Source organism: Selaginella moellendorffii, unplaced genomic scaffold, assembly GCF_000143415.4.
Source record: "Selaginella moellendorffii unplaced genomic scaffold, v1.0 SELMOscaffold_13, whole genome shotgun sequence".
Lineage (NCBI taxonomy): Eukaryota > Viridiplantae > Streptophyta > Lycopodiopsida > Selaginellales > Selaginellaceae > Selaginella > Selaginella moellendorffii.
The window spans coordinates 1,523,780-1,547,485 of record NW_003314274.1 but is presented as its reverse complement, the minus strand read 5'-3'; the positions used below and the strand labels follow the sequence as shown (position 1 = coordinate 1,547,485).

Sequence of the window (23,706 nt, the reverse complement as noted above, 5' to 3'; positions counted from 1 at the left end):
CAGCCGTTGGTTAACCGCCAGTTCAACGGTTTCGATTTTGCCAGCGAGGCGGAAATTACGCGGCGGAATGTCGAGCTGGCCATCCAACGGATGCGTTTGAAAGAGAGAAGACCAGTGTGAGCTAGATAGCGGCTCATGATCGATCGATTGGTGCGGTAGCGGTGGAGCTCATTGGAATCACAGGGGTGGAATTTCCATGGCGCCCTGCCAGGCGGCTCGCGTCCAGGTATTTCTTGTGATTCTCCGAGGTAGGGTTTACATTCCTCGCGGCGCAGGTGTCGATCGCTGCTCCAGCATTTGGAAGCCGCCCCGGGAGCAAGCCTCGGGCTCCGGTGCGCGCATTGCCGTTCAGGATTGCTGGCCAGAGTCTAGAAGCGGGCATTGCGACGAGCAATCCTCTGCGCTTGCAAAAGCGAAGTAAAGTATCGGTGATTTGTGCTCTAGCACAGGCTCAGCCTTCCGTGGCGCTGCGAAATGCAGAGAAATCCATGCAGCTTCCCATCGACTACTACCAAGTGAGACAAACTCTTTATTTTCTTCCAAAGTAGTCTTTGTGGTGATGACGTTTTTTTGTCTGATAAAGATTCTTGGAGCAGAGCCACATTTCTCCACCGATGCTGTGATGAGAGCATACGAAGCTCGCGTAAGCAACCCTCCCACCGAGGGATTCAGCGTGGAGCTTCTGAAAGCGCGACAGCAAATCTTAAAAGTCGCGTGTGATACACTGGCTGACAGAGATCTTCGTGACGAGTATGACCATGGCTTGAAAGAAGACGAGGCTGGAACTCTGGTTGTGGAAGTTCCTTGGAGCAAAGTAAGTAAAACAATCTAGTGTTTGTTCTCGTCCTCGACTGACGCAATTTTGCAGATACCAGCAGCATTGTGCCTTCTTCAAGAAGCGGGCGAGGCCGAAGTGGTTTTGCAAGTCGGTGAAGCTCTACTCGATGAGAATTTGAAGAAGCCATTTAAGCAAGATGTTGTGCTCGTGACGGCTTTGGCTTATGTTGAGTTATCAAGGGAGGCAATGACTGAAAATCCTCCTGCCGTCATTCGAAGTTGTGACATGCTGAACGGGGCTTTGAGGCTTCTACAGGTATGCTTAGTCTTTTTTATTTATCTTTCCGCTTTCTAAATACTGATTTTGGCAGGCTGGAGGAAATATGCTAGCACCGTCTTTACAGGAAGAAGTATACGAGACTCTAGAAGAGATCACACCTCGCTGTGTTTTGGAGCTCCTTGCGCTGCCTCTTGACGAAGAACACAAGTCGCAACGTTCGGAAGGGCTTCAAGAAGTCCGTAACATTCTCTGGACCGCTGGCGAAGGAGGTCTAATGGCACCAGTGGGAGGATACACGCGTGAGCAATTCATGAAAGAGGCACTATCTCGCATGACTGCATGCGAGCAGGTACTTCATTTTTACCCAAACTTATTCTTCAGTGTGATTTATTTCTAATTGACAGCTTTATTCATCAAGGTGGCGCTGTTCACAGAGACTCCTACGAATATACCAGCAGAGAAGCTTGAGATCTACTCGGCCGCTTTAGCGCATGTTGCTGAAGGATTTAAGACGAAGAAGCCTCGGCTGATTCAAGAGGGTGGAAGCTTGTTCACTCAGCTGCACCAGAGCTTGGGTGACAGAAATGACAATCATCTTATTACGGACGAGCAAAGAGATGTGATGCTTGGACGGGCTCTATCCGCTCTTTTGCTTGGGGAAGTGGAGAACTGCAAAAATTTCCTCGGGCTGAACGATGTCAACTCTCCAGATAGGTGTCCCGAAGTCGCAGATTTTGTGTTATCAGGCACAGATGGCAACGGGGACAGTGACCTGCTTCCAGGGCTTTGCAAATTGTTGGAAAGCTGGTTGGCCGAGGAGGTTTTTACAAACTTTCGAGAAACGGCAGACTTTCACGTCTCTCTAAGTGACTACTACGACGACGCAGAGGTGCTTGGATACCTGGAAAAGCTTGAGAAAGGAAGCTTTCCACAAGAGGCTGCTGCTGCTATTGCACGTCTCGGAGAAGGTGTTACTAAGCATTCAAGCAACCGTTTACTTCCTCTGCAGATCGCCTGCATTGCTGCTGTGTTTGGAGGGCTGGCAATCGCAAGCGTCAGTTATCCACCCTTCCAGAAGGTCCTCAAAAGCTGGAGAGTGGCACCTCTCGTGCCAGCACTTACGTCTGCGATGACTTTAAGGAAAGGTATGTTGTGTGCAGATTGGGTGGAGCTTTTTTCGATTGTTTTCTTACCTGTAGGTACAACCGAACAGAAGGAGGTCTTAAGAATGGATGCAAGGCTAGCAGAGCAGTTGATACGAAAATGGCAGGCTGCAAAAGCCAAGGCGCTTGGAGTGACCCGTGGCATCACTCAACTTAACGAGGTACATGTGGATATATGCTCTTGCTTGCGTACTAATAACATTGGTACTTTCTGTGAGCAGATACTCGACGGCCAGATGCTGAAGAGCTGGACTGATCGGGCTGTCGAAGTAGCAAAACATGGATGGTATTGGGAATACAAGCTTCTGGAGATAAATATAGACAGTGTGACTATTAGCGAGGACGGTAGACGAGCTATGGTGGAGGCCACTCTTGAAGAAACTGCTCGGCTCTATGATAGCAACAATCCCCAACGCAACGATTCATACAAAAGCTCTTACACTACAAGATATGAACTTCATTACGGAGATGCTGGCTGGAGAATTACTGATGGTGCTGTACTTCGTACATGACATGGACCTTTACCGGAATACTGAACATGGGACAACCACCATATGCAGCCTTGATAAGGAGAACGCATTCAACCTGCTTTCTTCGGGCTGAATCTGAAGAGGTAGCCAAGAAAATGGGAGCTCTGTGGGGAGTCGATCTGAAGTCCACCTCTGTTATCGTCCCGGCATCTCCAACACCAATTCAGGAACGACGTTTCCTTTCGAATTTAGATCAGGTGTTTACAGGCCAGTGGTACATGAACACCGTGTGGTACTTCAAGCCAGCTTCGGATCATTTGATTCAAGACCAGGATGCTTTTTTCAAAGGATTGAAGGACTCATTGTCGAGGTTATTGATTTACTATCCATCTCTCGCGGGGAGGCTGGTGAAGAACGAGAATAACAGATTCGAAGTCGAGCTGAATGACAAGGGAGTTATTTTTCGCGAGGCAGTTACCGAGGCAAGATTCGATGACTGGAAAGACATCAAGGACTGCACAGTAGAAGCCAAGCTGACATTTGAAGATACAGTGATAGCGGACTACAGCAGTGCTCCACTCGTACGAATTCAGGTAAATGAATAGACTCGAACCTTCTGCTTGTATAGCTCGCTGATTTTCTTTTCAGGCTACCCTCTTCAAGTGTGGAGGGATCGCTCTGGGATTTAGTATGGCGCATGCAATTCACGATGGCTGGGCTGCGGTGGAGTTTGTAAAGTCATGGTCGGAACTTCATACGCATCTTCAACTGTCAACTCCTCCGGTGTATGCAAGTCACCTGATGAAAGCCAGAGATCCACCAGTGGTGAGTGTTCCCATTAAGGACTACATATCAGTTCCCAAGGTTGAAGGCTCTCTCAGCAGCAACTATGAGGTCTTTGAGGAAGGAGCTCCATCGCCATACCAAGCTATCACCTTCAGGTTCACAGCTCAACAGGTGGACGAAATCATCCAGGAGGTCAGAAACGGTCCTTGGCAGGTCGAAGCCTCCAGCTTCGTTGCAATGGCCGCATTCACCTGGAAGGTGATGACCGAAGCCAGAGAGCTCCCGGACGACACCACAACTCGATATGTCTACCCGATAAGCTGCAGACAGCGCTGGCAGCCACCTCTTCCTCGCGGCTTTGCTGGAAACACGGCTCATCTTTCGTCGTTAGCAGCGAAAGCCGGGGACATCAAGAATAAGCACGTCTCCTACGCTGCAAAGCTCATCTACGACGACCTCTCGTGCACAACGGCGGAGTACCTCAAGTCGGTGATAGACTGGATGGAGATTGAGCTTCAGAAGAACGACAGAGACATCGGTTTTGCCTGCAACTTCTACTCTGGAACCGACGTGCAGAGCACGAGTATGGTCAACTTCCCGATCTTCGAGGTGGATTTTGGATGGGGAACGCCTATTCACAACTCCTTCACGTTCCAGCCACTCTTGGGAGACGGCCACGCCTACTTGTTCCCATCTCCAGAAGGTGGAAGAAGCCGACTCGTTCCCATCTACATGAAGAGACTTGCGATGAAGAACTTGTTCCGAAACGAGCTCTTTCGAAGGTTCCAGCCCGGTCTTAAAGACTACAGCTACTACAGCGATTGAGAGGAACAACCGTCCATTGTATAAGAGGTACGTGTTTGGATTGGACACTGACGATGTGCTCGTTTACAACTTTGATTTCATATGAAGTTTTTCTACGAGTAATCCAAGGCACGGGTATCAGTGCCGTGTACGTTCGATCTGCCGTTTCTGTAGGTGGGGGGACGAAGATGGGTCGTCAGCTCGCTCATCCGGATTCTCTCCGCGTAAGCTCCCAGCTTCTTTATAATTCTCCCCAGCTCCTCCTCGATGATGGTCTGGGCCTCCATGGCTTTCCTCCTCCTCTCGTCCTGGCTGGCGGCCACCACCTCTTTCAAGTCGTCTACATTGTAGAGCTTGACGCCGAGGAACCGAGATGTCGATGAAGAACCTGGTTCCCAAAGGAGCAGTGGGGATCTTCCCAGCGTCACCTTTGTAGAAGAGTGGCTGGTCCGAGGCTGTGCTCGTGAAGACAACGTCGCTCAGCCGAGTGCAGCCTTTGACGAGCAGCTTGTACATCTTTTCCAGCACCGACGATCACGACTTGAGCCCCTCCATAGCTCCGCAACTTTCATCGCTGCCACCAAGCGCACGCTGAAATACAAGCAGCACCGAGCCAGCGAACTCCTTGCTATCAAACGAAGACTTAGATATCTGATGCCTTGGGTAAACCTTCATGACCGAAAAAAGCTTGTTTTACGTGACGCGACATTTGTTCCGTCCCAATTGCTGCAGGTCGTCACTCTTCAAGCAGGCGACCACGTCTGGCAAGAGCGTCCAGACGAGCATTATTGTTTTCAAACAAGCTGCTCCACTTTTTTCCAGAGTAACCAAGGACCAGCTTGTGAAAACCTGTTTTCCCTGCCTGTAACTGATTTAGCTTAAGGATTTTGCTTTGTGTTTTTGTAAGATTGGCAAGTAGAGTGACAAAAGTCAACCAGCCAGTCAAGCCTGTATACAAGAGGACTGCTCGATAGAACACATTTATATTATAAACATGTAGACTTTAATTTTATTTATATATCATCCTCAACTTATTGTTGGTTACAGCGTTGGCACAGTTAGTCCTCCTGCGGAATTCGTGGTCGGCAATATCTCCCCGTTCAACTTCCAGTTGATGTGGGTCGCATATCAGTCTTTTGAATTTTCTGCCAGCATCATTTCCCAGTCCATGCTCACGGGGCTCAAATTCTTTGACTGCCCACGGATCGGGATCAGGTGGCACTACTTAGCTCCCCCAAAATCCAGACCGTGGCATGGTTCATTAGAGGATATGAGAAGATGGCACATGTGTAGAAGCTATAAAATATTTATCAAAAGGTGATAAATATTTTTTTTAAGGGCTAGGAAAATATCAATCTAAATGTAAATAAGAAATGACGATAAATGTAATTCATTATTAGCTAAATAAAAAGGATATAAATTGATGTTCAACATCATAAAAAATACTATTGTTATTATTATATTTAATATTGTAAAAGAGAAGAGATGTTTAGGGTAAAAGCATGAAACAGGTACCAAGAAAAGTGTTTAGTGGTAGATAAGTTAATTGATTTGTTGATTTGGTGAATTGAAGTTTGTATTTGATCAGATGGGTATACATATCACTTTTTTTTTAATTTGGGCCTTATAAGTTAGAATCTTAGCTATTGGCCCAAAGAATCTCATAGTTTTGGCTAAAGTTCTCTTGCACTTCTCCAAGACTTGTTGTGCTGCCAAGTGATTGCCTCCCAGTATAGTGAGCAGCAGCACTAATTGGAAGTGTGAGTGACAACTCAAGAAGTGTTGTAGTTGTGACAATTTCAAGGTCATAACCATCATTTTGTGCAAAGCAAAGAATTGCCAACCATATAGCTTGTATATTCAAGAACTTCACCTTTACATTCTCTCTCACCACTCAATGTAAGATTCTTGGCTTGGTTCTACACATAGAGAACTTTTGCCATGTTATATCTAGCTTTCATCCATCAGTAAAATTTCTAATTTCTAATTTTTCTTTGTACACAGGGCTCACTAAGAGTGATCTTAATCTCTATAAGGAGATAGTCCTCAGCCACTTTCAACCTGAATAAAAGAGCAAACTTCATGGATTAACTCAAATTTATGAGTTTTGATTTCTTCACTTGCTGTAAACGATAGCTAGATAGAGGAAGTATTTAAATGAGATACTAGATGAGATCAAGGAAGTGATACATGATTTCTGAATTTGTAACACTTGCATGTTACCAAATAGGAAGGACATTTGTCAACATAGAGTGTCCCATGGAGTTTACAAGGAACATTTGATGCACTGGTTGGAAATAAATTGCAATTATAATCACTTACCTATTCAGTTTGATTCACATATATCCTCTTGCTTCTCACTATTAGATTTCTAAAGTTATACTCTATTTTAACTTATATTCACTTGATTTTACTGGCACCTTTGATTTTCACTTAGACTCACTTAATTTTTAGGACTCATTGACTGTTGCATTACTTTCACTTGAAACTCACTCACCTCCCACCACTTAATTGTGTTTAGTTCATTACACTTTTACTGTGTTATTAGTTTGTAAAGTGAATTCAACTTTGAGCTTCACTTATAGTTTCTCTCTTTTGTAGTTCCAATTTATGAAGCTAATAATTGAATGCAACATATGTTGTTGTATTGATCACATGAAGATGAAGTACATCATTCAAGGTTTGCAGAAACTAAGGCTTGACAAGTGAGGTCCTCATAATGATTGCAATTGCAAATGCGAGCTATATGGACCAGGAAAAGAATGTGAAGCAAAGGTGAAAACACCAAACAACCTTTTAGAATTTTAGCATTTGTGATGCTGGAGGTTTGATTGAATAGCACAATCCAAATTGCATCTACTAACAATATAACATTTGTGGTGTCTCTGTCCAAAGTAGTTTGAAACAGAAAGCAACTACAAGATCAAATAGAGACAATTTATCAAAATTAAAAAGAAGTTCTTACTAAAGCAAATGGAGCAATTGAAAGCAAGAGGCAAGATGAAATTTTTGAGAAAACTAATGTTTTCAGAAGTCGAAACCATTTTAGAAAACTTGATATATGAGTTAAAAGTTAATACTATTAAGTTTTTGACACAACTTTTGAACTAAGTGGCAAGCAATAGCTTTTGATATATCTTACTAACTTTCGAATTGAAATTATAGTTTTTATTCTTGACTTCACCAAAAACTATAGCTTCATGGAAAGTGCAATCTAGGCACTGGGAGAATGAGCAAGGAAACACTTATGTATTCCAAGAAGTGACTAAGTGAAAAAGTACTTTCATTTTTACTTGTCATAATGACAATAACAAGGAATGTATTTGTTCGACATTACCTCAAATACTATCACTTTTGGTTGCTAAAACAAGGAGTTATTTACAAGAGGCACTACATTTGAAGTGATGGTTGTGCTGGACAATTCAAATCAAGAGTTTCTTTTCAGCAAATTGGACAGCACTTCAAGAATTTCAACATTGACATGATTTTAAAAAATTTCGGGTCTGGCCAGAGGAAGGATGAGCATGATGGAGGTGCTGCTGATATTAAAAATGGGTTGATGAAGTAAAAAGTGACAGGCACTTCTCGTCACTTACGTGTGCTTAAACTTGTTCAAATTAATAATGCATTAAATAATATGAATTTTGAGCAGGTCACTTGTATCTATGGTTGACAACTATTTGCACTGTCATATTGTACATATAGGCAAAACAGTTAGTGGAAAAAAGATAAGGCATAAAGCTTAATCTTAAGAAACATAGCATAAGCAAATTTTTGAAAGCTTGCTAGGAAGGAAAAGCGCCTTGATCTCCTTAGTGGGAACGCTCACGCAGTTGGTCAATGGGGCCAAGAGCGAGTGCCGATAAACGGAGAACGCGTTAAATTAGCATGGTAGAGTTGTCCTGATCAAGATAGATGAGCTTGATTTGTCATGGTTGCGAATCTTAATTTACATGCTAGAAGCGACAACACCCACTCTTCAAGCGAAGATCCTTTGACCTATGTGCCTGGAAAACGATGCTCCAAAAAAAAATAAACTTGCAACAGCCATCATATAGCCTTCGATAAAGCGTGGTTCAACCCTTCCGCGAATTCAAGAGAGAATGGGAGCTCTATGGGGAGTCGATCTGAAGTGCACCTCTGTTATCGTCCCGGCATCTCCAACACCAATTCAGGAACGACGTTTCCTTTCGAATTTAGATCAGGTGTTTACAGGCCAGTGGTACATGAACACCGTGTGGTACTTCAAGCCAGCTTCGGATCATTTGATTCAAGACCAGGATGCTTTTTTCAAAGGATTAAAGGACTCATTGTCGAGGTTATTGATTTACTATCCAGCTCTCGCAGGGAGGCTGGTGAAGAACGAGAATAACAGATTCGAAGTCGAGCTGAATGACGAGGGAGTTATTTTTCGCGAGGCAGTTACCGAGGCAAGATTCGATGACTGGGAAGACATCAAGGATTGCACCATAGAAGCCAAGCTGACATTTGAAGATACAATCATAGCGGACTACAACACCGCTCCACTCATACGAACTCAGGTAAAATTAACAGACTCGAAACTTCTTTTAAAGCTCGCTGATTTTATTTCCAGGCGACCCTCTTCAAGTGTGGAGGGATCGCTCTGGGATTTAGTATGGCCCATGCAATTCACGATGGCTGGGCTGCGATGGAGTTTGTAAAATCATGGTCGGAACTTCATACGCATCTTCCAGTGTCAACTCCGCCAGTGTTTGCAAATCACCTGATGAAAGCCAGAGATCCACCAGTGGTGAGTGTTCCCATTAAGGACTACATTTCAGTTCCCAAGGCTGAAGGCTCTCTCAGCAGCAACTATCAGATCTTTGAGGAAGGAGCTCCATCGCCATACCAAGCTATCACCTTCAGGTTCACAGCTCAACAGGTGGACGAAATCATCCAGGAGGTCAGAAACGGTCCTTGGAAGGTCGAAGCCTCCAGCTTCGTTGCAATGGCGGCATTCACCTGGAAGGTGATGACCGAAGCCAGAGAGCTCCCGGACGACACCACAACTCGATATGTCTACCCGATAAGCTGCAGACAGCGCTGGCAGCCACCTCTTCCTCGCGGCTTCTTTGGAAACACGGCTCATATTTCGTCATTAGCAGCTAAAGCCGGGGACATCAAGGATAAGCACGTCTCCTACGCTGCAAAGCTCATCTACGACGACCTCTCAGCCACAACGACGGAGTACCTCAAGTCGGTGATAGACTGGATGGAGATTGAGCTTCAGAAGAACGACAGAGACATCGGTTTTGCCTGCGACTTCTACTCTGGAGCCGACGTGCAGAGCACGAGCATGGTCAACTTCCCGATCTTCGAGGTGAACTTCGGATGGGGAACGCTTATTCACAACTCCTTCACGTTCCAACCACTCTTGGGAGACGGCCACGCGTACTTGTTCCCAGCTCCAGAAGGTGGACGAAACCGACTTGTTCCCATCTACATGAAGAGACTTGCGATGAAGAACTTGTTCCGAAACGAGCTCTTTCGAAGGTTCCAGCCCGATCTTAAAGACTATAGCTACTACAGCAATTGAGAGCAAATATATAAGAGGTACGTGTTTGGATTGGACACTGACGAGGTGCCATGTTTATAACTTTGTACATGGGGTGGTCGAAGCTGGAGCTAGGTGGAAGTGATGAGACAAACAATGCGAAGAGCTTGGACTTTCTCGTTTGTTCTTTGCTCCCTAGAATCAATTGCATCAACTGGCTCCTTGTTTAGGTACTCACAAGCTTAGGTCGCAGGGATTGAAATATCTGGCAGGCTGGGGGCGTCCAGCGTGTGATGACCACCATCTTTGTGCAGGAGGTCTTTACGAGCAGCTTGGACATTTTTCTGGCGCCAACAATCAAGATCTCGCCCAAGAGAATCTGAATGGAGATTGGAGTGATGGAGCTAACCAAGAGGCCATTCAAGTTCCACTGTGGGCGGACCTTGGACTCTTGCTAGAGCCTTAAACAAACATCTCAGCCGATAATATAAACATTTTTCTTTTGCCATGAGGGCATAAGACCTAAGTCTTCGTTTACGGTGTGGCTCCAAGCATCAGTCGGACATTGTGGAGCGAAAGCAGCAACCTGCTGCTAATGCAATAATATGTTAATTGCTTCAAATAGTAAATGCATCCCTTCATTTGTCAATCATATATTTTTGGTTTGGCTAAGGGATGGGAGTGGATATACTTAGAATATATTTGGATATTTTAGGATATTCTACCACCATCTAACAGTTAAATTAATTTTGTATTTATATTTTATAAACTGTCCTAAATACTTATAATAAAATTAATTTTTTACTTATAAATTATAAACATGATTCTAATTGATCAATTGAATATGCAACACATAGCAAATTATTATTCTGTTTGATTCTCATGATACTTTTAATTAATATGATATTTTCATGCTTTAAAAGTTGAAGGACTGACAATTCATTTGCATCTCATAATACTTTTAACTAATATAATATTTTCATGCTTTAAAAGTTGAAGGATTGGCAATTCATTTGCATCAATTGCATTGTGGTTTCATATTTCCAATTAGGCACTGCATGACCCTAAAAAAAAATTATTATTAATTGCATAAATACTACAATCACTTGACAAATGCACAATGAGCCATACCCTTTGAAATTTATTAATATGATGGTTAATTGTATTTCTCAAAGTCTCCATATAAAACAATTTATCAGTCAAGTGTGTCTGGCAACAATATTGTTGCAGTAGACACATGAAGAAATTTTGTGGTATTTATAGATTTCTGTAAATTTCTTGATACTAAGAATCCAGAAATTGATCAAAAAAGTTTTAAAAGCTATGCTCACTTCCCCTCTTTTTGAGTTTGTATATCGATGTGTCAGAGAAAAATAAGATCTATAAAATATATCATAAATATCAATTAAACGTATACTATTTTGACAGACTTTATGTATCCAATAATAAAGATAAAAATTCAGGTTATAATATAATCGGTGACGAAAAACCCACACCCTGGAGCCGACGTGCAGAGCACGAGCACGGTCAACTTCCCGATCTTCCAGGTGGACTTCAGAGCCGGTTTAGGGTCACAACTTCTGGAGCTGGGAACAAATAGGCGTTGGCCGTCTCCCAGAACGTGAGAAGTATGTATGATTGCATTTGGACACCGACAATGTGCCGCGTTTGATTTCATATGAATGTTTTCTTACAATTTCCAGGAGTAATCCAAGGCACTGGTATCAGTGCCGTGTTATTCCGTCAGCTCAGCTCTCAAAAACATAAAGAAGAAGAGACAAACCTTTCCGATATCGTTCGATCGTCCGTAGCGAACGGATTTTCTGTGGTGGTCAGCTGGAAGGTGGTGCTGCTGGTGGGGGCTGCTTGGCGGATCTGAGCTCCAGGGGACCACCAAGCTCGGCTTTGAGATCAAACATCCTCTCTAGAGCGTGCATGTTTTCCAGCGTCTCGTTCACCGTCCTGGCGTCACTGCCATCGCTTCTCAAGTTTTGCATGGGCCCGTGGAGCAGCTTGTTGACGATTCCCCGGCTGAGGTCCTCGATGAGCTTCCTGTTCTTCTTGGACAACTCGTCGCCTCCCATCTTCGCCAGGCACTTCTCCAGCTCGCTCGTCCGGATCCTCTCCGCGTAAGCTCGCAGCTTCTTTATCGTCGGCACCGTCTCCAGCGAGTCCCTCCACGCCTCGAAGCTCCGCAGCTCCTCCTCGATGATGGTCTGGGCTTCCATGGCCTTCCTCCTCCTCTCTTCCTGGTTGGCGGCCACCACCTCTTTCAAGTCGTCCACATTGTAGAGCCTGACGGAGGGGACCTCGGCAACACAGGCCGCAACGTTTCGAGGGACCGAGATATCGATGAAGAACCTGGTTCCCAAAGGAGCAGCCGGGATCTTCTCAGCGTCATCTTTGTAGAAGAGTGGCTGGTCTGACGCTGTGCTCGTGAAGACAACGTCGGCCTCCCCGGCACATCTCATCATCTCGTCCAGAGGCTGGTACTCGAGCGTGGAGTCTGGAAACTCGGCCTGGAGCTCGCTCACGCGCTGCTGCGTCCTGTTGACGACCACCATCTTGGTGCAGCCTTTGGAGATGAGGTGCTTGACGAGCAGCTTGGACATCTTCCCGGCACCGACGATCACGACTTGAGCCGCGGAGAGCCCTCCATAGCTCGCAACTTTCATCGCTGCTAGCTCCACCGCCGCGGAGCTCACCGACACCGCCCCGGCCGCAATGCTCGTCTCCGTCCGGACTCTCTTGCCAGCCGTGATCGCCTGCTTGAAGAGCCCATTCAAGTTCCTGCCGAATCCGTTGGCACCCTGCCCGACCTTGAACACCTGCTTGACTTGCGCGAGAATCTGCCCCTCGCCCAGCACCAGCGAGTCCAATCCGGACGACACCTTGAACAAATGCTGCGTCGCGTCCCGGTCGCGTAGTATGAACAAATGCTGCCGGAGTTCTTCCAGAGGAACTCCACTAGTCTACCAATACAAAAGGAAGTTTTTAAGACTCTAGCACCAAGAACTTGAGAGCTCACCTTGGACATCCACTCGGTCACCTCCTTGACACCACGGTGCCACGAGAGAGCCACCACGTAAATCTCCATGCGATTACACGTACTTAAAACCGCCGCCTCCTCTATATGGTTGTGAGAGACGAGCTCGCCGATAGCGCGTGGCCATTCCGCCTCTGGCACGGCCAACTTCTCACGTAGCTCCACCGAAGCTGTGTGGACGCTCAATCCTATCACTAGAATGCTGCTCTTCTCGCTAGTGTATCCTGCCAAGAACACAATCCAATCCAATCTTATCAGCTCACGAGAAAAAAAAAACAGGAAAGCTAAACTTACTGTCGGCGCCGGCATTTCGGAGCTGTTCTAGAGCTGCCAAACTCGCAGCCTTGGCCCTGTGACTGGGAGGAAGACGAGCGTCTCCTCCTCCTCCACCAATGGAGCAAGCTCTCACGAGCACAGCCTTCCTGGGAAATCTACCAAAATCTCGATGGATGCAGCCAATCCTTGCGACCTCCACAATTCTGGAGCTGCTGGAGCTGCTGCAAACCTCCGTTATCGAGCCAATCGAAGAGCACAGGCCAATTGCGGCTGTGGCAGCCATTTCTCGTCCAGATTGCCCAAGACCTAGCCAGATCTGTCTGGCGCGCGCATTCGATCCTAGGGCTTTAGGAGAGAGTGCGAGCTACTGGACTTCTTCTCATGAATCGCCAATTTGAGCCCTCTTTCTAGGTCAAAAGCGCCCATCTGGTGCGCGTGGCTGGAACACGCACTGCCCATTCAAAGTCTAGCGTTGCTTACCAGCTCCATTCTATAGTGGTGGGTGACCGGACCACTGGCGGCTCCCGCCGGCCCGAGACGGAAGATAGTGTTCGCTACCGATTCCGCCGGTTTGCGGCCACGTGGGAGCCACATGAGCGCGGCTATTTGAGGCTCAAAGCACGCAGATTGTGGTGACGTGGCACTCACTGATTTGCCACCTTTATTTTCACCTTATCCTTTTATTATAGACGAGAACATCATCTTCAGAATTTTAATTTTATCAATTTAATTTCCCTGAATTTAAATTACAAGAAAAATATATGTTATTTTGAAATTTATATTTTTGAAATTATCTTGTAACATTGTAGAGTTTCAAATGAAAAACGCTAATAAAGTTCTTAGTATTTACCGACTTTATAGTTATAATTATAAAATAACAATATCTAATAAAAAACTTCTTATATTTAACATTTGAAAGTTATTTTCAATGTTATATATTTATTTTCAAAATTTTTCTTTTATATAGTTTTATTTAATCAAAGTTTTAAATATATAAAAATTGAAAAATAATTTATAATAAATTAGTCAATTACAATTTTAATAATAATTTTCACAAGTTTCTTATATAAAAAACAAAATATACTATAATATTTTTATAATAAAAAATATTTAATTAATTATTTATTTTTGATGATATTGGTATCTAATGCAATGAATTTATTGATACTTGATGTAGTAATTTATTAGTGATTATACAGCATAAATTTTTCCTAATTAAGCTTTAATGAATATAGCTAATAATTACAAATTGTTTTTAAATAATAAATAATAATATTATATATATCTTTTGAAAGTGGGATAGAGAGAAATAAATAATCCAATTGAATAATTAAAGTTTTAAAACAATCATATGAAAATAAATTAAAAACTAGCTTATTTTATAACTTTTGGATCATTTATGATTTTACAATTTTCCCATAAAAACATACTAAAACCTGCAAATGATAAATATCAGAAATAAGAAATAAAAATAAAAATATTTGATTTGAAAAAATCTAAATTTATAATTAATTTTTACTAGAAAAGATGCCATCATGCATCACTAAACAAACTCTAACCCCAAGAATAAACAAAAAAATCTGAAGGTTATGATTTCAAATCGTACAGAGGTCATGTTTATTGTTTGTCAAAACAATTTTAAACATTTTTGCTAGTTTATATTTAATAAGAAATTACTAATAAATATCCTTATAAAAATTTTATGAAAGTGTATTAAAAAAAAAATTTATTTTAATTGTATGAAATATAAAATTTACATTATAATTATTTGCCTTTATCTTTATAATTTATAGTTCTTATATATTTGATTTATTGACAATAATTCTTTTATTGATTCGATTATTAATTATTATAGTTTGCTGCTATTACTCATAATCTCTGGCGCTACATTCTCAGGGATCACCTTCTTCATGTAACGCATAAACTTCCACAGTCCCACGGCCCACTCCTTGTTCCCGAGAGGATCCACAGTCTCCTCCGGGAACGCAATCCCATATCCCCACAGCCCAGGAATGGGCTTGTCGCCCAGGACGAGCTTCCCACTCTGTGGAGAATGCTTGACACGTTCTCCATGATCCTTGGAGCCTCCACCGTGAAACTCCTCCAGCACCATCTCCGGGAGCTTGTTCCGCTGGAAGCCAATCGCGTAGATGATCTTGGTCACCTCAGGCATGGTTGCCTTGTAAATCTCGGCTTCGCTCTCGGGGCTCTCGAGGTGGTGTGAGTCGAGGCGTGGAACGAGGCCAGGCTCGAGGACTTGCTGCGCCCAAACGGCGGCGTCACCTTTCAGTCCCGTATTATCATATAGAATCCAGCCGTCCATGTAGACGGCATACTTGAGCTCTTGCCTGTACAAGAACTCCAAGAACTCATATCAATCGAGCAAAGAAAAAAAAGGAAAACGAAAAGAGTACCGATAGTAGTGAAGGATCTTGCGTGGTCTATTTGGAAGCTCGGCTAGATTCTTGAGGCAGAGAACGCCCGAGTGGCTTCCACCGACGACAGCTACAACGTCGGAGGGAGTTACTCCCGATTGTAGCGCGCCTGGGTCGAGAGCGGTCTCCAAGCTCAGCTCCTCGACCATCTTGGCATGCTCGGGACGGGCATAGAGTTTATGGGGAGCCCAGGAGGAATGCGAGGGGATGGGATGAGAACCTTGATAAAACAAGGAGAGCTGTTTACGATCAAGTCTGGAGTGGGAGACAAACCTGTGGCGAAGATCACACTGTCCGTGTCGACCACAGTAGCTTCTTGATCTTGAGCTTCGACGCCGAGAGCAACAGACCAAGATGGCTGCTGCACGAGAACTATAACAAGTCATTCATTCTCAAGGAAGATCACTCACGACTCCACGAACACGAAGGAAGAGAGAGAACCGTGACGAACCTTAGATGAGCCATGAACTCGAGTCACCCATCCTTGGTAGCAATCGACTTTGTCAGCGAGGTGCTGCTGGATTCCTCGGGTGAGCTGCGAAACCATCCGAGCCGTGTGCTTGAGCAAGCAAGTGCCTTGCGGATCCATGCTCTCAAACTCACCTAGAGGAGGCGGAGACATGGTGGCAGCGAGGCGAGCAAGCGTGGGCGACGCCATGGCGAAATCCACGAAGAGCTGGACCTTCGTGTTGCTTGGAACTCGCTGGTACCTGGCGAGGCGGCCGGCCGCGAAGGCTGGATCCACCCACAGGATTGGATGGATGCCCGCGTCGAGGAGATTGGCGATGGCTGCCAGCCCCGCTGGACCGGCGCCCACCACGACCGAGCGATAGGACGCTCTGAGCCTCATAGCTCAAGAAACTAGGGTTCTAAAGCCCTAATCCTTTTTTGAAGGTGGTATATTCTTAAAATTATAAGGGGTAAAAACGTTATTTTTATCTTAAACTTAAAGAGATCTCGCGTATTCCAAGGGTTATAAAGTACTTTTACGAATTAAATGCAGTGTTACAAATATGATTGGTAAAATTCCCGAAAAATGCCCTAGTTCCGTACAATATTGGAATATTCGTGGTCAACTTTACGTCGCGGGCGAGAGAGAGAGAGAGAGAGGTTTCTTCGCGGAGATGGCGGCTTCTTCGCTGCGCGAGAGAGGCAACAGGCATTTCTGGAGCGACTCGGAGAATCTCTCGCCACTGGTGAGGTATGATCGATTGACCAAGGCAGTGGCGGCCTACTCCTCCGCTCTCGCCCACCTCGATCGATCTTCCCATGGCGCTGGCGATGGCGATGAGCACCGCGCCGAGAAATCCAGGTGCCACAAGAACCTGGCGTCGGCGCACAGGCGGCTGGCGATGGTGGCGCTCCTCCGCCACGATTGCTGCGGTGAGGACGTCGCAAGCTTCCATCTATCCAGCTCCGTGAGGGATTCCCTCGACGCCATCTCCCACGGATCGGGGATCCAGTCCAAAGATTGGATCGCGGGGATCAAGGCGGCGCTGCTGGATTTTGCCGCCATCGCGGCCAGCGATCCAGTTCTCGGCTCGGAATCCAGCCTCGCCAAGGCTTGCAAGATCTTCCAGCGCCACCCCCAAGGCTCAATCCACGCTAGCGCTGTTCTTCACAGGGCGTACTGCGAGGCTCTCCTCCGCAAGGCCGAGGAGATGATCCAGGACGCGGACAGGGGCGAGGGCGTGAGATTCTTCCTCGCTGCGCTGGGCATCCTCAGCGACTGCGCGGCGCCGCTGGAGATCGCCGCCGCGCAATGCGAGGGCCGCGACTTCCGCGACTTCCGGCGCGAGCTGCGGGAGCTCCAGCGCCGCGTGGAGCTCAAGCGCCGGCTGTGCGAATCCATCCAGGCGAGGAAGAAGGGCGAGGATTTCCGCGAGCTGGCCGGGAGATCGCGGGATTCGGAGCAGCGGCTGGAGATCCTGGTGAGCGCGCTGGATCAGTTCCGCGAATCGGAGCGCCTGGCGAGGGATTGCGACGAGGAGGCGCGGGTTCTCGCGCTGGGAGGCGTGGGGCAGCTCCTTGTCACGCTGGGGCTGGAAGAACAGGGCGAGAGCGCCTACACGAGCGCCATCGCCATCGGCGATTCGCTGCTCCAGCACAAGAGGAGGAAGAATTTCTCCAAGCTCGTGGAGAGGATGAAGAGCGCGTACCAGGCCCTGGCAATGAGGAAGAAGAGCAAGAACAGGGATCACGAGGAGCTCAAGACCAAAGTTTTCATGCGCCTCGAGGCCAATTTCGCCAAGAACAAGCACAATCTGCCCAAGTTCCTCGAGTTTCTCCTCGCGGAGCATCCGCCGCCGGGGCTGGATCCCGCGGATCGCGTTCGGATCGTCGACGAGAGCGTCCAGTCGCCACGATCGGCGCTCAAGAAGGCGCTGCGGCTCTACCACCCGGATCACAACCAGAGCGGCAAGAACACGCAATGGAAGATCGTCTCGCAAGAGATCACCAAGTTCTTAGTCCTCGTCTACACGGACAAAACTTCTTAGTGTCAATAGCTATTACGTACGGAGAGTGATCTCCTTGTTCTTACTTGTCTAGTGTATATATATGTACGGAAGCTCACTCTTGCTTAGAACTCGAGAATGATGGACTTTGCTTTGGGTTGGTGCTGTCGGAGCTGCAAAGACACAACAGTTCTTCTGTGATTTCTCCAGTTCCCAGAGACTTGGAGGATCTTTCTTACCTTAACGTTGGCCATGGACAGCAGCTTGCGTGAGGCCGTGAATTGGAAGTCGGGGTGCGATTGCTTGTCGGTGTAGAAGATCACTTCGGCAATTCCTGCCTGAAAAGACAAACGAGAAGTTTAGTCGCGAGGGTGGTAAGATTTCAGTACCTGGATTATGACTTTGGCACACTCGTTGCACGGGAACATGGTCACATAGAGCCTCTAAACGGAGATCCAAGTGAAGGGAGAGCTTTCAACGTGGCATGAATTTGACGAGTACCTGACCGGATGCTGAGGCGTGATTCCTGTTGAGGATGGCGTTCACTTCCGCATGGCATACGTATCTGCAAAGAGATAACAACAACGACGTTGTCAAATCAGGAAAAACACGAAGAAAGACGAAGGAAATCGAGTGGAGAGAACAAACAAATGAGAAAACGACTTACGGATATTTGGTCTTGAGCAAGTCACCATCCCGTGATTTCTGCAAAGAGGTTCCAAGTGAATCTCAAGAGTAAAATACATGGAATGGAGCTTACTTTGGCCCAGGGAAGCTTATCGTCAGAGCAACCTCGAGGAAAGCCGTTGTAGCCAATGCCTGGAGAGTCCAGCATTAGCGGGAAAAACTCGAGAAAACTGGAAGAGAAATGTTTCATACCCAAGATGACGTAGTCTTGGCTAACGAGACAAGCTCCGACTTGTCGGATGGGATCTTTGGACCTCTGAGCCGAGAGAAACGCAATGGACATGAAGTAATCGTCCCACGAGAGATAGCTGCACGGACAAAGAATGAAGTGTTGTAGAATGCCAGACTTTAGAAGTGCCTACCCTTTGCGCTTCGTCGCGGAGAAAGGATCTGGCAAGCCAGGCCTGTTGTCAATGTCGATCTCTTCGTCGCCTGTCACAGCCGCCGCCGGTGTCTCTTCGATATCCACAGTAGTGGCAGAGTTTTTGTCCCGCGAGACTTGGATGCACGTCCAGCTTCCATTGTTGTTGTCTGCGTGAGAATGCTCGTCGCTGGTAGCCGAGGTGAATCCTACAGCCTTCTGGATCTTCTCTTTTCCAGCAGCCTACCAAAGAAAATTTCCAAAGGGAAAAAAAGAATGTAGTGAGAAACGAGAAAAAGGAGAACGAAGAAAGAACGAGGCTCTCCAAAAGAAATTCGCGAGCTTACCAGCGACGATGAAATTCCCTTGATCATCTTGGCAACGAGCTCCGCCGGGCGCTGGTGGGCGACATAGCAAACGCAGCAGTGGCATCCACACGCCGGGCATTCGATCTGATACCTGGACAGAATCCCTGGCGCGGCGTACACGGCCGCCACGACGAGAGCTCCGCCGACCGCCGCGGCGCCGGTGACGAGCAGCACATCCCTGGAGCTCAACGCGGGAAATATCCTCTCGATTCCTCCCCCGCCGCTGCTCGGCGCTGGAATTTCGGCGTGATTTACCTCGTGGACGTGGACCTCCGGCTCGGATCGCCGCAGTAGCTTGCTGGTTTGCCTCCACAGGTAGGCCGGATCCCACGCGCTCGTCATCTTGGAGGAGACGAAGAGCCCTAGAAATGTAAGTGCGCTTTGCTTGGTTTGGGAGAATATGCTCGGTCTGGAACAAAAAATTTCTCACCGTTAATGAATATTCTAATTGGATGCCAAATCAATTCTATTACTTTCTTTTTTCCTATGGATTACAATCTGTTTAACTAAGCAATGATGCGATCATTAGGATTCTTCATTTGACATTGATAGTTTTTGGAAATTTCATGGGATGTAGGTGTGATTCCTTAAACAATCTTGTGATTCGTATGCTTAGCATCTGATCGCATGATTGGAGCTTCGAGTGTGCATCAGCAAAGCTCTTCCATTTCGCAAATTTTGCATTCTCAAGTTGGAGACCAAACAGCCAAAAGATCTTCCCGCCTTCCGATGTTTTTCTTGTTAGAGCTCTTACTTTTATGGCTAACTGGGATACGGTTAGAGAATATTCGCAGAAGAAAATTAACTCTTCTCGAGCGAGCAATGAGCTCTACCAGATGCTATGATCGCCGACGCTCTTGTGGTCCCAACTGGAGCGCCTGGACGAGGAGTTGACGGGGCTGGACTGCTCGCCGCCATAGTCGTACTCGGTTCCGTCCTCCAGGATCTCGTCCGCGTTGCTGTTCCCGCAAGTGTGGAGCTCTTGATCCTCCTCCTCGCTGGGGAGTGTGGTGGTCTTGGTGCCCCCGGAGTCGCTGTGCCGGCTGCGCGCTTCCTCGTCCCGGGAGTCCTCCTCGTCGTCAACATATGCTCGGAAGTTGTTCTTGGAGGGCGGGATCGCCGCGCAGAAGACGTCGCGCAGGTTGCTCGCCATGCCCAGGTTGTACGGATTCAGCTTGTTCTCGTAGCGGTAGCGGAAGTTCTCGTAGGTGGTCTGCACGAAAGAAACGCAAAGAATCTGTAAGAGATGGAGTGGGTTTCTAGCAGCGTGCTCGAAGGACGAGGCACCTGGTTCGTGCTGATGAGGTAGAGATGGAAGAAAGTAAGCCCTCCAACAAACCATACGCATATGAAGGAGTAGACCATCAAGAGGATGGACGCCGGTGACTTTGCCATGGCTGTCCACACGCTGCACTGGCGGTCGTCCATCACGGACTTGATGTAGACGGTGCACATCGCAAACACATAGACGCACAAGAGCGTTGCCGACGACACGAACATAAAGAAGAAACGGTAGTTCCTCTGCAAGAGAAGGGGAAAGCTGGTCTGTAAGTGATAACAGGAAGAAGTAGAGCTTACTTGGCCAATGCATTGTCCAACCCATGGACAGTGGTGATCAAAACGCTCCACGCAATTGTTGCACACCGAGCAGTGAGAGCAGCGAGGAGGCCTGTAGAGCATACAAGTGTCACAGTACTTGGTCCGGACCGCAATGCCGTTTACAACGACATCTTTGGTTCGTGGGAGCCGCACTCTCCCGCTTTGTCCAGATACAAAATCCAGAGGTCTGTCCTCAACTTCGGGTGGATGGCGATTACGAGGTATAATGCCCGGGTCTGTACTAGAGGTGAGCAGTAAGAACGTCAACACCTGGAATGGAGAAGCGATCAATCAGTCCTCGTATCAGTGAATGGGAAAAGCGAGACAAAACTTACACATGCAAGGTATAAGACTGCTATAACCAGAATTGCCACTCCACTGCGGTGTGGAAAGTCGTCAAAAAGGTACCTTGCAACGCAGGAGAAGAAAACGATGGATGGGACAACAATCAAAACGACGGTAATAGCTACAGCCTTTGCATCCGGGCCAAGCACAAGCCTTCCGCCAAAAAGAAACTTCTGCCACAACAAGGAGTGAGGAAAACTAGATAAATCGAAAGCCGGGAGCTCACATTTCGTCCCTTCCAGTGTTGATAAAGACGCTTGCCCATAGCATGCCTCAGAACGCGTTTCCAGCATATACGCCATTCAAATCCGTCACTCTCATGTAGTTTCAAGGCGCTGTCAATCGAAAAACTGGCCGCATTTTTGTTTCCCAGCACCCTGCATTGGATTAAATCGTCAGCTGCGCATCCTCGAGAATGAAAAACCACTGACCTCTGCTTTCGCAGCGCTTTACCAGAGAGAAGGAAGGAGAAAAAAACAACGAAAGAAAGACAGAACAATTAGGGCTACTCTGATGCACAACCGCGAGTCCACGTGTCCGACAACTAAGTTTATATACAAACCGAATGCCTTCCTGTCTAGCTGCTTCGCATTTTCTTTGCCGGCTGGTAGATCGGCTCTTGCACCTGCGCAACAAATCAAAATCGAGTTCAAGAAAGACGAGTATCTTCAAATTACCTTGCTGGCTTTCATACGGTCCATGTCCATGCAGTCTTGGCTCAGTCTATGACAGTCCAAAGCAGCCGCTCCTCTAGCCGGGATCGTGCTTTCCTTGGACATGGCCGGCTGAAAGAGCATATCCGTCAACGAACAAAAAAAAAAAATTTGCAACATTAACCAATCGAGTACCTGGCAAATGGATGTTGTTGGAGATAGCGGCCTCTTTGAAAAGCCAGAAGCCGAGTCTCCGTGCCTGGTCACCTCGGAGCCGACTGTACGAAACAGACCGATCGTGGAGACGTTGCTGCTGCATTTGAGCTGCTGCAGCTTTGCTTCCACCTCCACGCGTTCCTTCTCGGTTTGATCACCTTCGCAGTCGTCACACTCGTTCTCGTCTCTCCTCTCGTTCTCGTCCTCACAAGGGTCAAGTGTGCTTCTCACCTGCACGAGAAGAAGTCAAAGGAAGAAGGAAACCGAGACATGCTACGCACCTTCAAAGCCACAGCGTAGTGCTTGCTGTTTAGATCCCCTACTTTCACTCTGATAGGAGTTTTCACCCATTTCATCTGGTCGTCCTCAGTGCAGCACCTGAAAAACGGAGGCTCGTAATCCTCCGGCTGCAAAAATGTTGATAGCATCGTCATACATTAAGGCATACCGTTAGATCGTAGTATAGAAGCTTCATGATGATGGTTCTCTGAGATCAAGGGGTAATTCAATCACATCGTTTCGCTGGAGGCAAGCAAGCAAAGAAAATCTACCTCGGTTGGAACGTTGTCAAGGGTGCGCATAAGCTGAATGAGAGTTCTCACGATCCTGCAAACGGATTTTCTGCCCAGCCAAAACTCGTTATGTCAGTTTTACGAGAATACTACTTACTTCATTGACTTCATCGTCTTATCGCCCGAGCTGACGTTTCTGCCGGATTTCTCATCTCCAGCCCGAGCAATCGTCATTTCGCATGAATTTTCCGGGTAGGTGAAGGAGACTGCATTGCCATTGGAAAAAATCAAAGAGCTGAAATAGGAATGAGACGTTTGGTACTTACACTCATACTCCTCAATCAGAGGCCCATCGTCTCCGCTACAAATGGAAAACATCATCGATCTCAGGTATTTCTTTTGCAGCGCATCATACACTCCTGAGGAACGATATGAAAAAAATATCAGGGAAGTGAAAATCTCTCGACAAGAAAAAAAGAACAAAAACCTTTTTCAATCCAGTCGATCAATCTCCGGGACTCATTGTCGTAGGGAAGAAGCCTCTTGACCTTCATATCTGCTCGAAATCTCTGTCAGTTTCCGGCCAAAGAACGTTAGCAATCGCATTACCAATGCCTGGAATGGGAGTGTCGGCGAAGTACTTCTCGTCAAACAATCCCCGGATGTAGCTGATGTTGAAGACGGCGATCCGGAGGAGGTTTCTAGTCTGGAAAAGAACGACTGAGCAATGCCGCGATCTTCCGGATCGGCGCGCTTACCAGCTGAAGCGATTCCTTCTCGGTAATCTCCGTCTTCGGCTTCACAGCAAGAGATTGCGCCTGGAAGAGCAAGAACAAAGAATTACCATCTCGAACAAGGAAGAACACGAGCCATACCATCTCCAAAGCGCTCGCAAAACCCTATGCGTTAAAGCCAGCCGGCCTTGCTTATATATCCGATAGAAAATTTTGAATCGGA

The 23,706-nt window shown here is 46.7% G+C and overlaps 8 protein-coding genes across 11 annotated transcripts; 3 read left to right on the top strand and 5 right to left on the bottom strand.

The window, feature by feature from the left end:
- Positions 1-70: 70 nt before the first annotated feature.
- Positions 71-2,752, top strand: LOC9646063 (protein ACCUMULATION AND REPLICATION OF CHLOROPLASTS 6, chloroplastic). 2 transcript variants are annotated; one of them, XM_024674858.1, is made up of 8 exons: positions 71-226; positions 276-515; positions 584-814; positions 869-1,093; positions 1,149-1,406; positions 1,476-2,202; positions 2,257-2,381; positions 2,442-2,752. In XM_024674858.1, the coding sequence occupies exons 1-8, from the start codon at positions 197-199 to the stop codon at positions 2,730-2,732; spliced, it is 2,127 nt and encodes a 708-aa protein (XP_024530626.1). In that variant the 5' UTR covers positions 71-196; the 3' UTR covers positions 2,733-2,752. The 2 variants fall into 2 exon arrangements, with proteins under 2 accessions (XP_024530626.1, XP_024530627.1); XM_024674859.1 differs by having other exon boundaries at positions 2,271-2,381; positions 2,442-2,551.
- LOC9646062 (shikimate O-hydroxycinnamoyltransferase) lies at positions 2,735-4,436 on the top strand. The gene is made up of 2 exons (XM_002969975.2): positions 2,735-3,283; positions 3,339-4,436. Exons 1-2 carry the CDS (start codon positions 2,759-2,761, stop codon positions 4,299-4,301), a joined length of 1,488 nt encoding a protein of 495 aa, XP_002970021.2. The 5' UTR covers positions 2,735-2,758; the 3' UTR covers positions 4,302-4,436.
- Positions 4,437-8,383: 3,947 nt separating this feature from the next.
- On the top strand, positions 8,384-10,090 carry LOC9645526 (shikimate O-hydroxycinnamoyltransferase). The gene is made up of 2 exons (XM_002969974.2): positions 8,384-8,821; positions 8,875-10,090. The coding sequence occupies exons 1-2, from the start codon at positions 8,384-8,386 to the stop codon at positions 9,835-9,837; spliced, it is 1,401 nt and encodes a 466-aa protein (XP_002970020.1). The 3' UTR covers positions 9,838-10,090.
- A 1,340-nt stretch (positions 10,091-11,430) lies between these two features.
- On the bottom strand, positions 11,431-13,642 carry LOC9645525 (glutamyl-tRNA reductase 2). Its single transcript, XM_002969724.2, has 3 exons — positions 13,136-13,642; positions 12,824-13,065; positions 11,431-12,767 (listed from the first exon to the last, which is right to left on the bottom strand). The coding sequence occupies exons 1-3, from the start codon at positions 13,398-13,400 to the stop codon at positions 11,628-11,630; spliced, it is 1,647 nt and encodes a 548-aa protein (XP_002969770.1). The 5' UTR covers positions 13,401-13,642; the 3' UTR covers positions 11,431-11,627.
- A 1,283-nt stretch (positions 13,643-14,925) lies between these two features.
- Positions 14,926-16,408, bottom strand: LOC9645524. 2 transcript variants are annotated; one of them, XM_002969723.2, is made up of 4 exons: positions 16,004-16,408; positions 15,826-15,913; positions 15,532-15,772; positions 14,926-15,465 (listed from the first exon to the last, which is right to left on the bottom strand). In XM_002969723.2, exons 1-4 carry the CDS (start codon positions 16,400-16,402, stop codon positions 14,967-14,969), a joined length of 1,227 nt encoding a protein of 408 aa, XP_002969769.1. In that variant the 5' UTR covers positions 16,403-16,408; the 3' UTR covers positions 14,926-14,966. The 2 variants fall into 2 exon arrangements, with proteins under 2 accessions (XP_002969769.1, XP_024530561.1); XM_024674793.1 differs by having other exon boundaries at positions 15,826-15,910.
- Positions 16,409-17,772: 1,364 nt separating this feature from the next.
- Positions 17,773-19,798, bottom strand: LOC9645523. Of its 2 annotated transcripts, XM_024674794.1 has the most exons (10): positions 19,404-19,798; positions 19,058-19,299; positions 18,888-19,003; positions 18,769-18,827; positions 18,676-18,713; positions 18,510-18,573; positions 18,398-18,451; positions 18,248-18,346; positions 18,095-18,181; positions 17,773-18,028 (listed from the first exon to the last, which is right to left on the bottom strand). In XM_024674794.1, the coding sequence occupies exons 1-9, from the start codon at positions 19,764-19,766 to the stop codon at positions 18,134-18,136; spliced, it is 1,083 nt and encodes a 360-aa protein (XP_024530562.1). In that variant the 5' UTR covers positions 19,767-19,798; the 3' UTR covers positions 17,773-18,028; positions 18,095-18,133. The 2 variants fall into 2 exon arrangements, with proteins under 2 accessions (XP_024530562.1, XP_002969768.2); XM_002969722.2 differs by having other exon boundaries at positions 17,987-18,181.
- Positions 19,799-20,162: 364 nt separating this feature from the next.
- On the bottom strand, positions 20,163-22,339 carry LOC9645522 (protein S-acyltransferase 8). The gene is made up of 8 exons (XM_002969721.2): positions 22,217-22,339; positions 22,046-22,153; positions 21,800-21,993; positions 21,595-21,745; positions 21,359-21,541; positions 21,003-21,293; positions 20,712-20,945; positions 20,163-20,637 (listed from the first exon to the last, which is right to left on the bottom strand). The coding sequence occupies exons 4-8, from the start codon at positions 21,631-21,633 to the stop codon at positions 20,254-20,256; spliced, it is 1,131 nt and encodes a 376-aa protein (XP_002969767.1). The 5' UTR covers positions 21,634-21,745; positions 21,800-21,993; positions 22,046-22,153; positions 22,217-22,339; the 3' UTR covers positions 20,163-20,253.
- LOC9645521 (meiosis-specific protein ASY1) lies at positions 21,946-23,696 on the bottom strand. The gene is made up of 11 exons (XM_024674961.1): positions 23,625-23,696; positions 23,508-23,567; positions 23,359-23,455; positions 23,237-23,305; positions 23,076-23,168; positions 22,907-23,015; positions 22,789-22,858; positions 22,686-22,724; positions 22,519-22,644; positions 22,217-22,468; positions 21,946-21,993 (listed from the first exon to the last, which is right to left on the bottom strand). The coding sequence occupies exons 1-11, from the start codon at positions 23,625-23,627 to the stop codon at positions 21,946-21,948; spliced, it is 966 nt and encodes a 321-aa protein (XP_024530729.1). The 5' UTR covers positions 23,628-23,696.
- Between the last annotated feature and the right edge of the window lie 10 nt (positions 23,697-23,706).

What these genes read in the sequence shown, in the direction of transcription:
- LOC9646063 (XM_024674858.1), top strand. Translation starts at nt 197, where the DNA reads ATGGCGCCCTGCCAGGCGGCTCGCGTCCAG. An exon ending in GGGCTTTGAGGCTTCTACAG is followed by an intron (nt 1,094 to 1,148) that starts GTATGCTTAGTC and finishes TGATTTTGGCAG; the next exon opens with GCTGGAGGAAATATGCTAGC. An exon ending in GCATCACTCAACTTAACGAG is followed by an intron (nt 2,382 to 2,441) that starts GTACATGTGGAT and finishes TTCTGTGAGCAG; the next exon opens with ATACTCGACGGCCAGATGCT.
- LOC9646062 (XM_002969975.2), top strand. Translation starts at nt 2,759, where the DNA reads ATGGGACAACCACCATATGCAGCCTTGATAAGGAGAACGCATTCAACC. An exon ending in CTCCACTCGTACGAATTCAG is followed by an intron (nt 3,284 to 3,338) that starts GTAAATGAATAG and finishes TTTTCTTTTCAG; the next exon opens with GCTACCCTCTTCAAGTGTGG.
- LOC9645526 (XM_002969974.2), top strand. Translation starts at nt 8,384, where the DNA reads ATGGGAGCTCTATGGGGAGTCGATCTGAAGTGCACCTCTGTTATCGTC. An exon ending in CTCCACTCATACGAACTCAG is followed by an intron (nt 8,822 to 8,874) that starts GTAAAATTAACA and finishes TTTTATTTCCAG; the next exon opens with GCGACCCTCTTCAAGTGTGG.
- LOC9645525 (XM_002969724.2), bottom strand. Translation starts at nt 13,400, where the DNA reads ATGGCTGCCACAGCCGCAATTGGCCTGTGCTCTTCGATTGGCTCGATA. An exon ending in CCGAAATGCCGGCGCCGACA is followed by an intron (nt 13,066 to 13,135) that starts GTAAGTTTAGCT and finishes TGTTCTTGGCAG; the next exon opens with GATACACTAGCGAGAAGAGC. An exon ending in TGACCGAGTGGATGTCCAAG is followed by an intron (nt 12,768 to 12,823) that starts GTGAGCTCTCAA and finishes TTGTATTGGTAG; the next exon opens with ACTAGTGGAGTTCCTCTGGA.
- LOC9645524 (XM_002969723.2), bottom strand. Translation starts at nt 16,402, where the DNA reads ATGAGGCTCAGAGCGTCCTATCGCTCGGTCGTGGTGGGCGCCGGTCCA. An exon ending in GAGTTCATGGCTCATCTAAG is followed by an intron (nt 15,914 to 16,003) that starts GTTCGTCACGGT and finishes GTTCTCGTGCAG; the next exon opens with CAGCCATCTTGGTCTGTTGC. An exon ending in AAGATCCTTCACTACTATCG is followed by an intron (nt 15,466 to 15,531) that starts GTACTCTTTTCG and finishes GTTCTTGTACAG; the next exon opens with GCAAGAGCTCAAGTATGCCG.
- LOC9645523 (XM_024674794.1), bottom strand. Translation starts at nt 19,766, where the DNA reads ATGACGAGCGCGTGGGATCCGGCCTACCTGTGGAGGCAAACCAGCAAG. An exon ending in CCAAGACTACGTCATCTTGG is followed by an intron (nt 18,828 to 18,887) that starts GTATGAAACATT and finishes TGGACTCTCCAG; the next exon opens with GCATTGGCTACAACGGCTTT. An exon ending in ATAAGCTTCCCTGGGCCAAA is followed by an intron (nt 18,714 to 18,768) that starts GTAAGCTCCATT and finishes ACCTCTTTGCAG; the next exon opens with AAATCACGGGATGGTGACTT.
- LOC9645522 (XM_002969721.2), bottom strand. Translation starts at nt 21,633, where the DNA reads ATGGGCAAGCGTCTTTATCAACACTGGAAGGGACGAAAT. An exon ending in CAGTCTTATACCTTGCATGT is followed by an intron (nt 21,294 to 21,358) that starts GTAAGTTTTGTC and finishes TCTCCATTCCAG; the next exon opens with GTGTTGACGTTCTTACTGCT. An exon ending in ACCTCATCAGCACGAACCAG is followed by an intron (nt 20,638 to 20,711) that starts GTGCCTCGTCCT and finishes TCTTTCGTGCAG; the next exon opens with ACCACCTACGAGAACTTCCG.
- LOC9645521 (XM_024674961.1), bottom strand. An exon ending in TCTGATTGAGGAGTATGAGT is followed by an intron (nt 23,016 to 23,075) that starts GTAAGTACCAAA and finishes ATGGCAATGCAG; the next exon opens with TCTCCTTCACCTACCCGGAA. An exon ending in AAGACGATGAAGTCAATGAA is followed by an intron (nt 22,859 to 22,906) that starts GTAAGTAGTATT and finishes TTGGCTGGGCAG; the next exon opens with AAAATCCGTTTGCAGGATCG.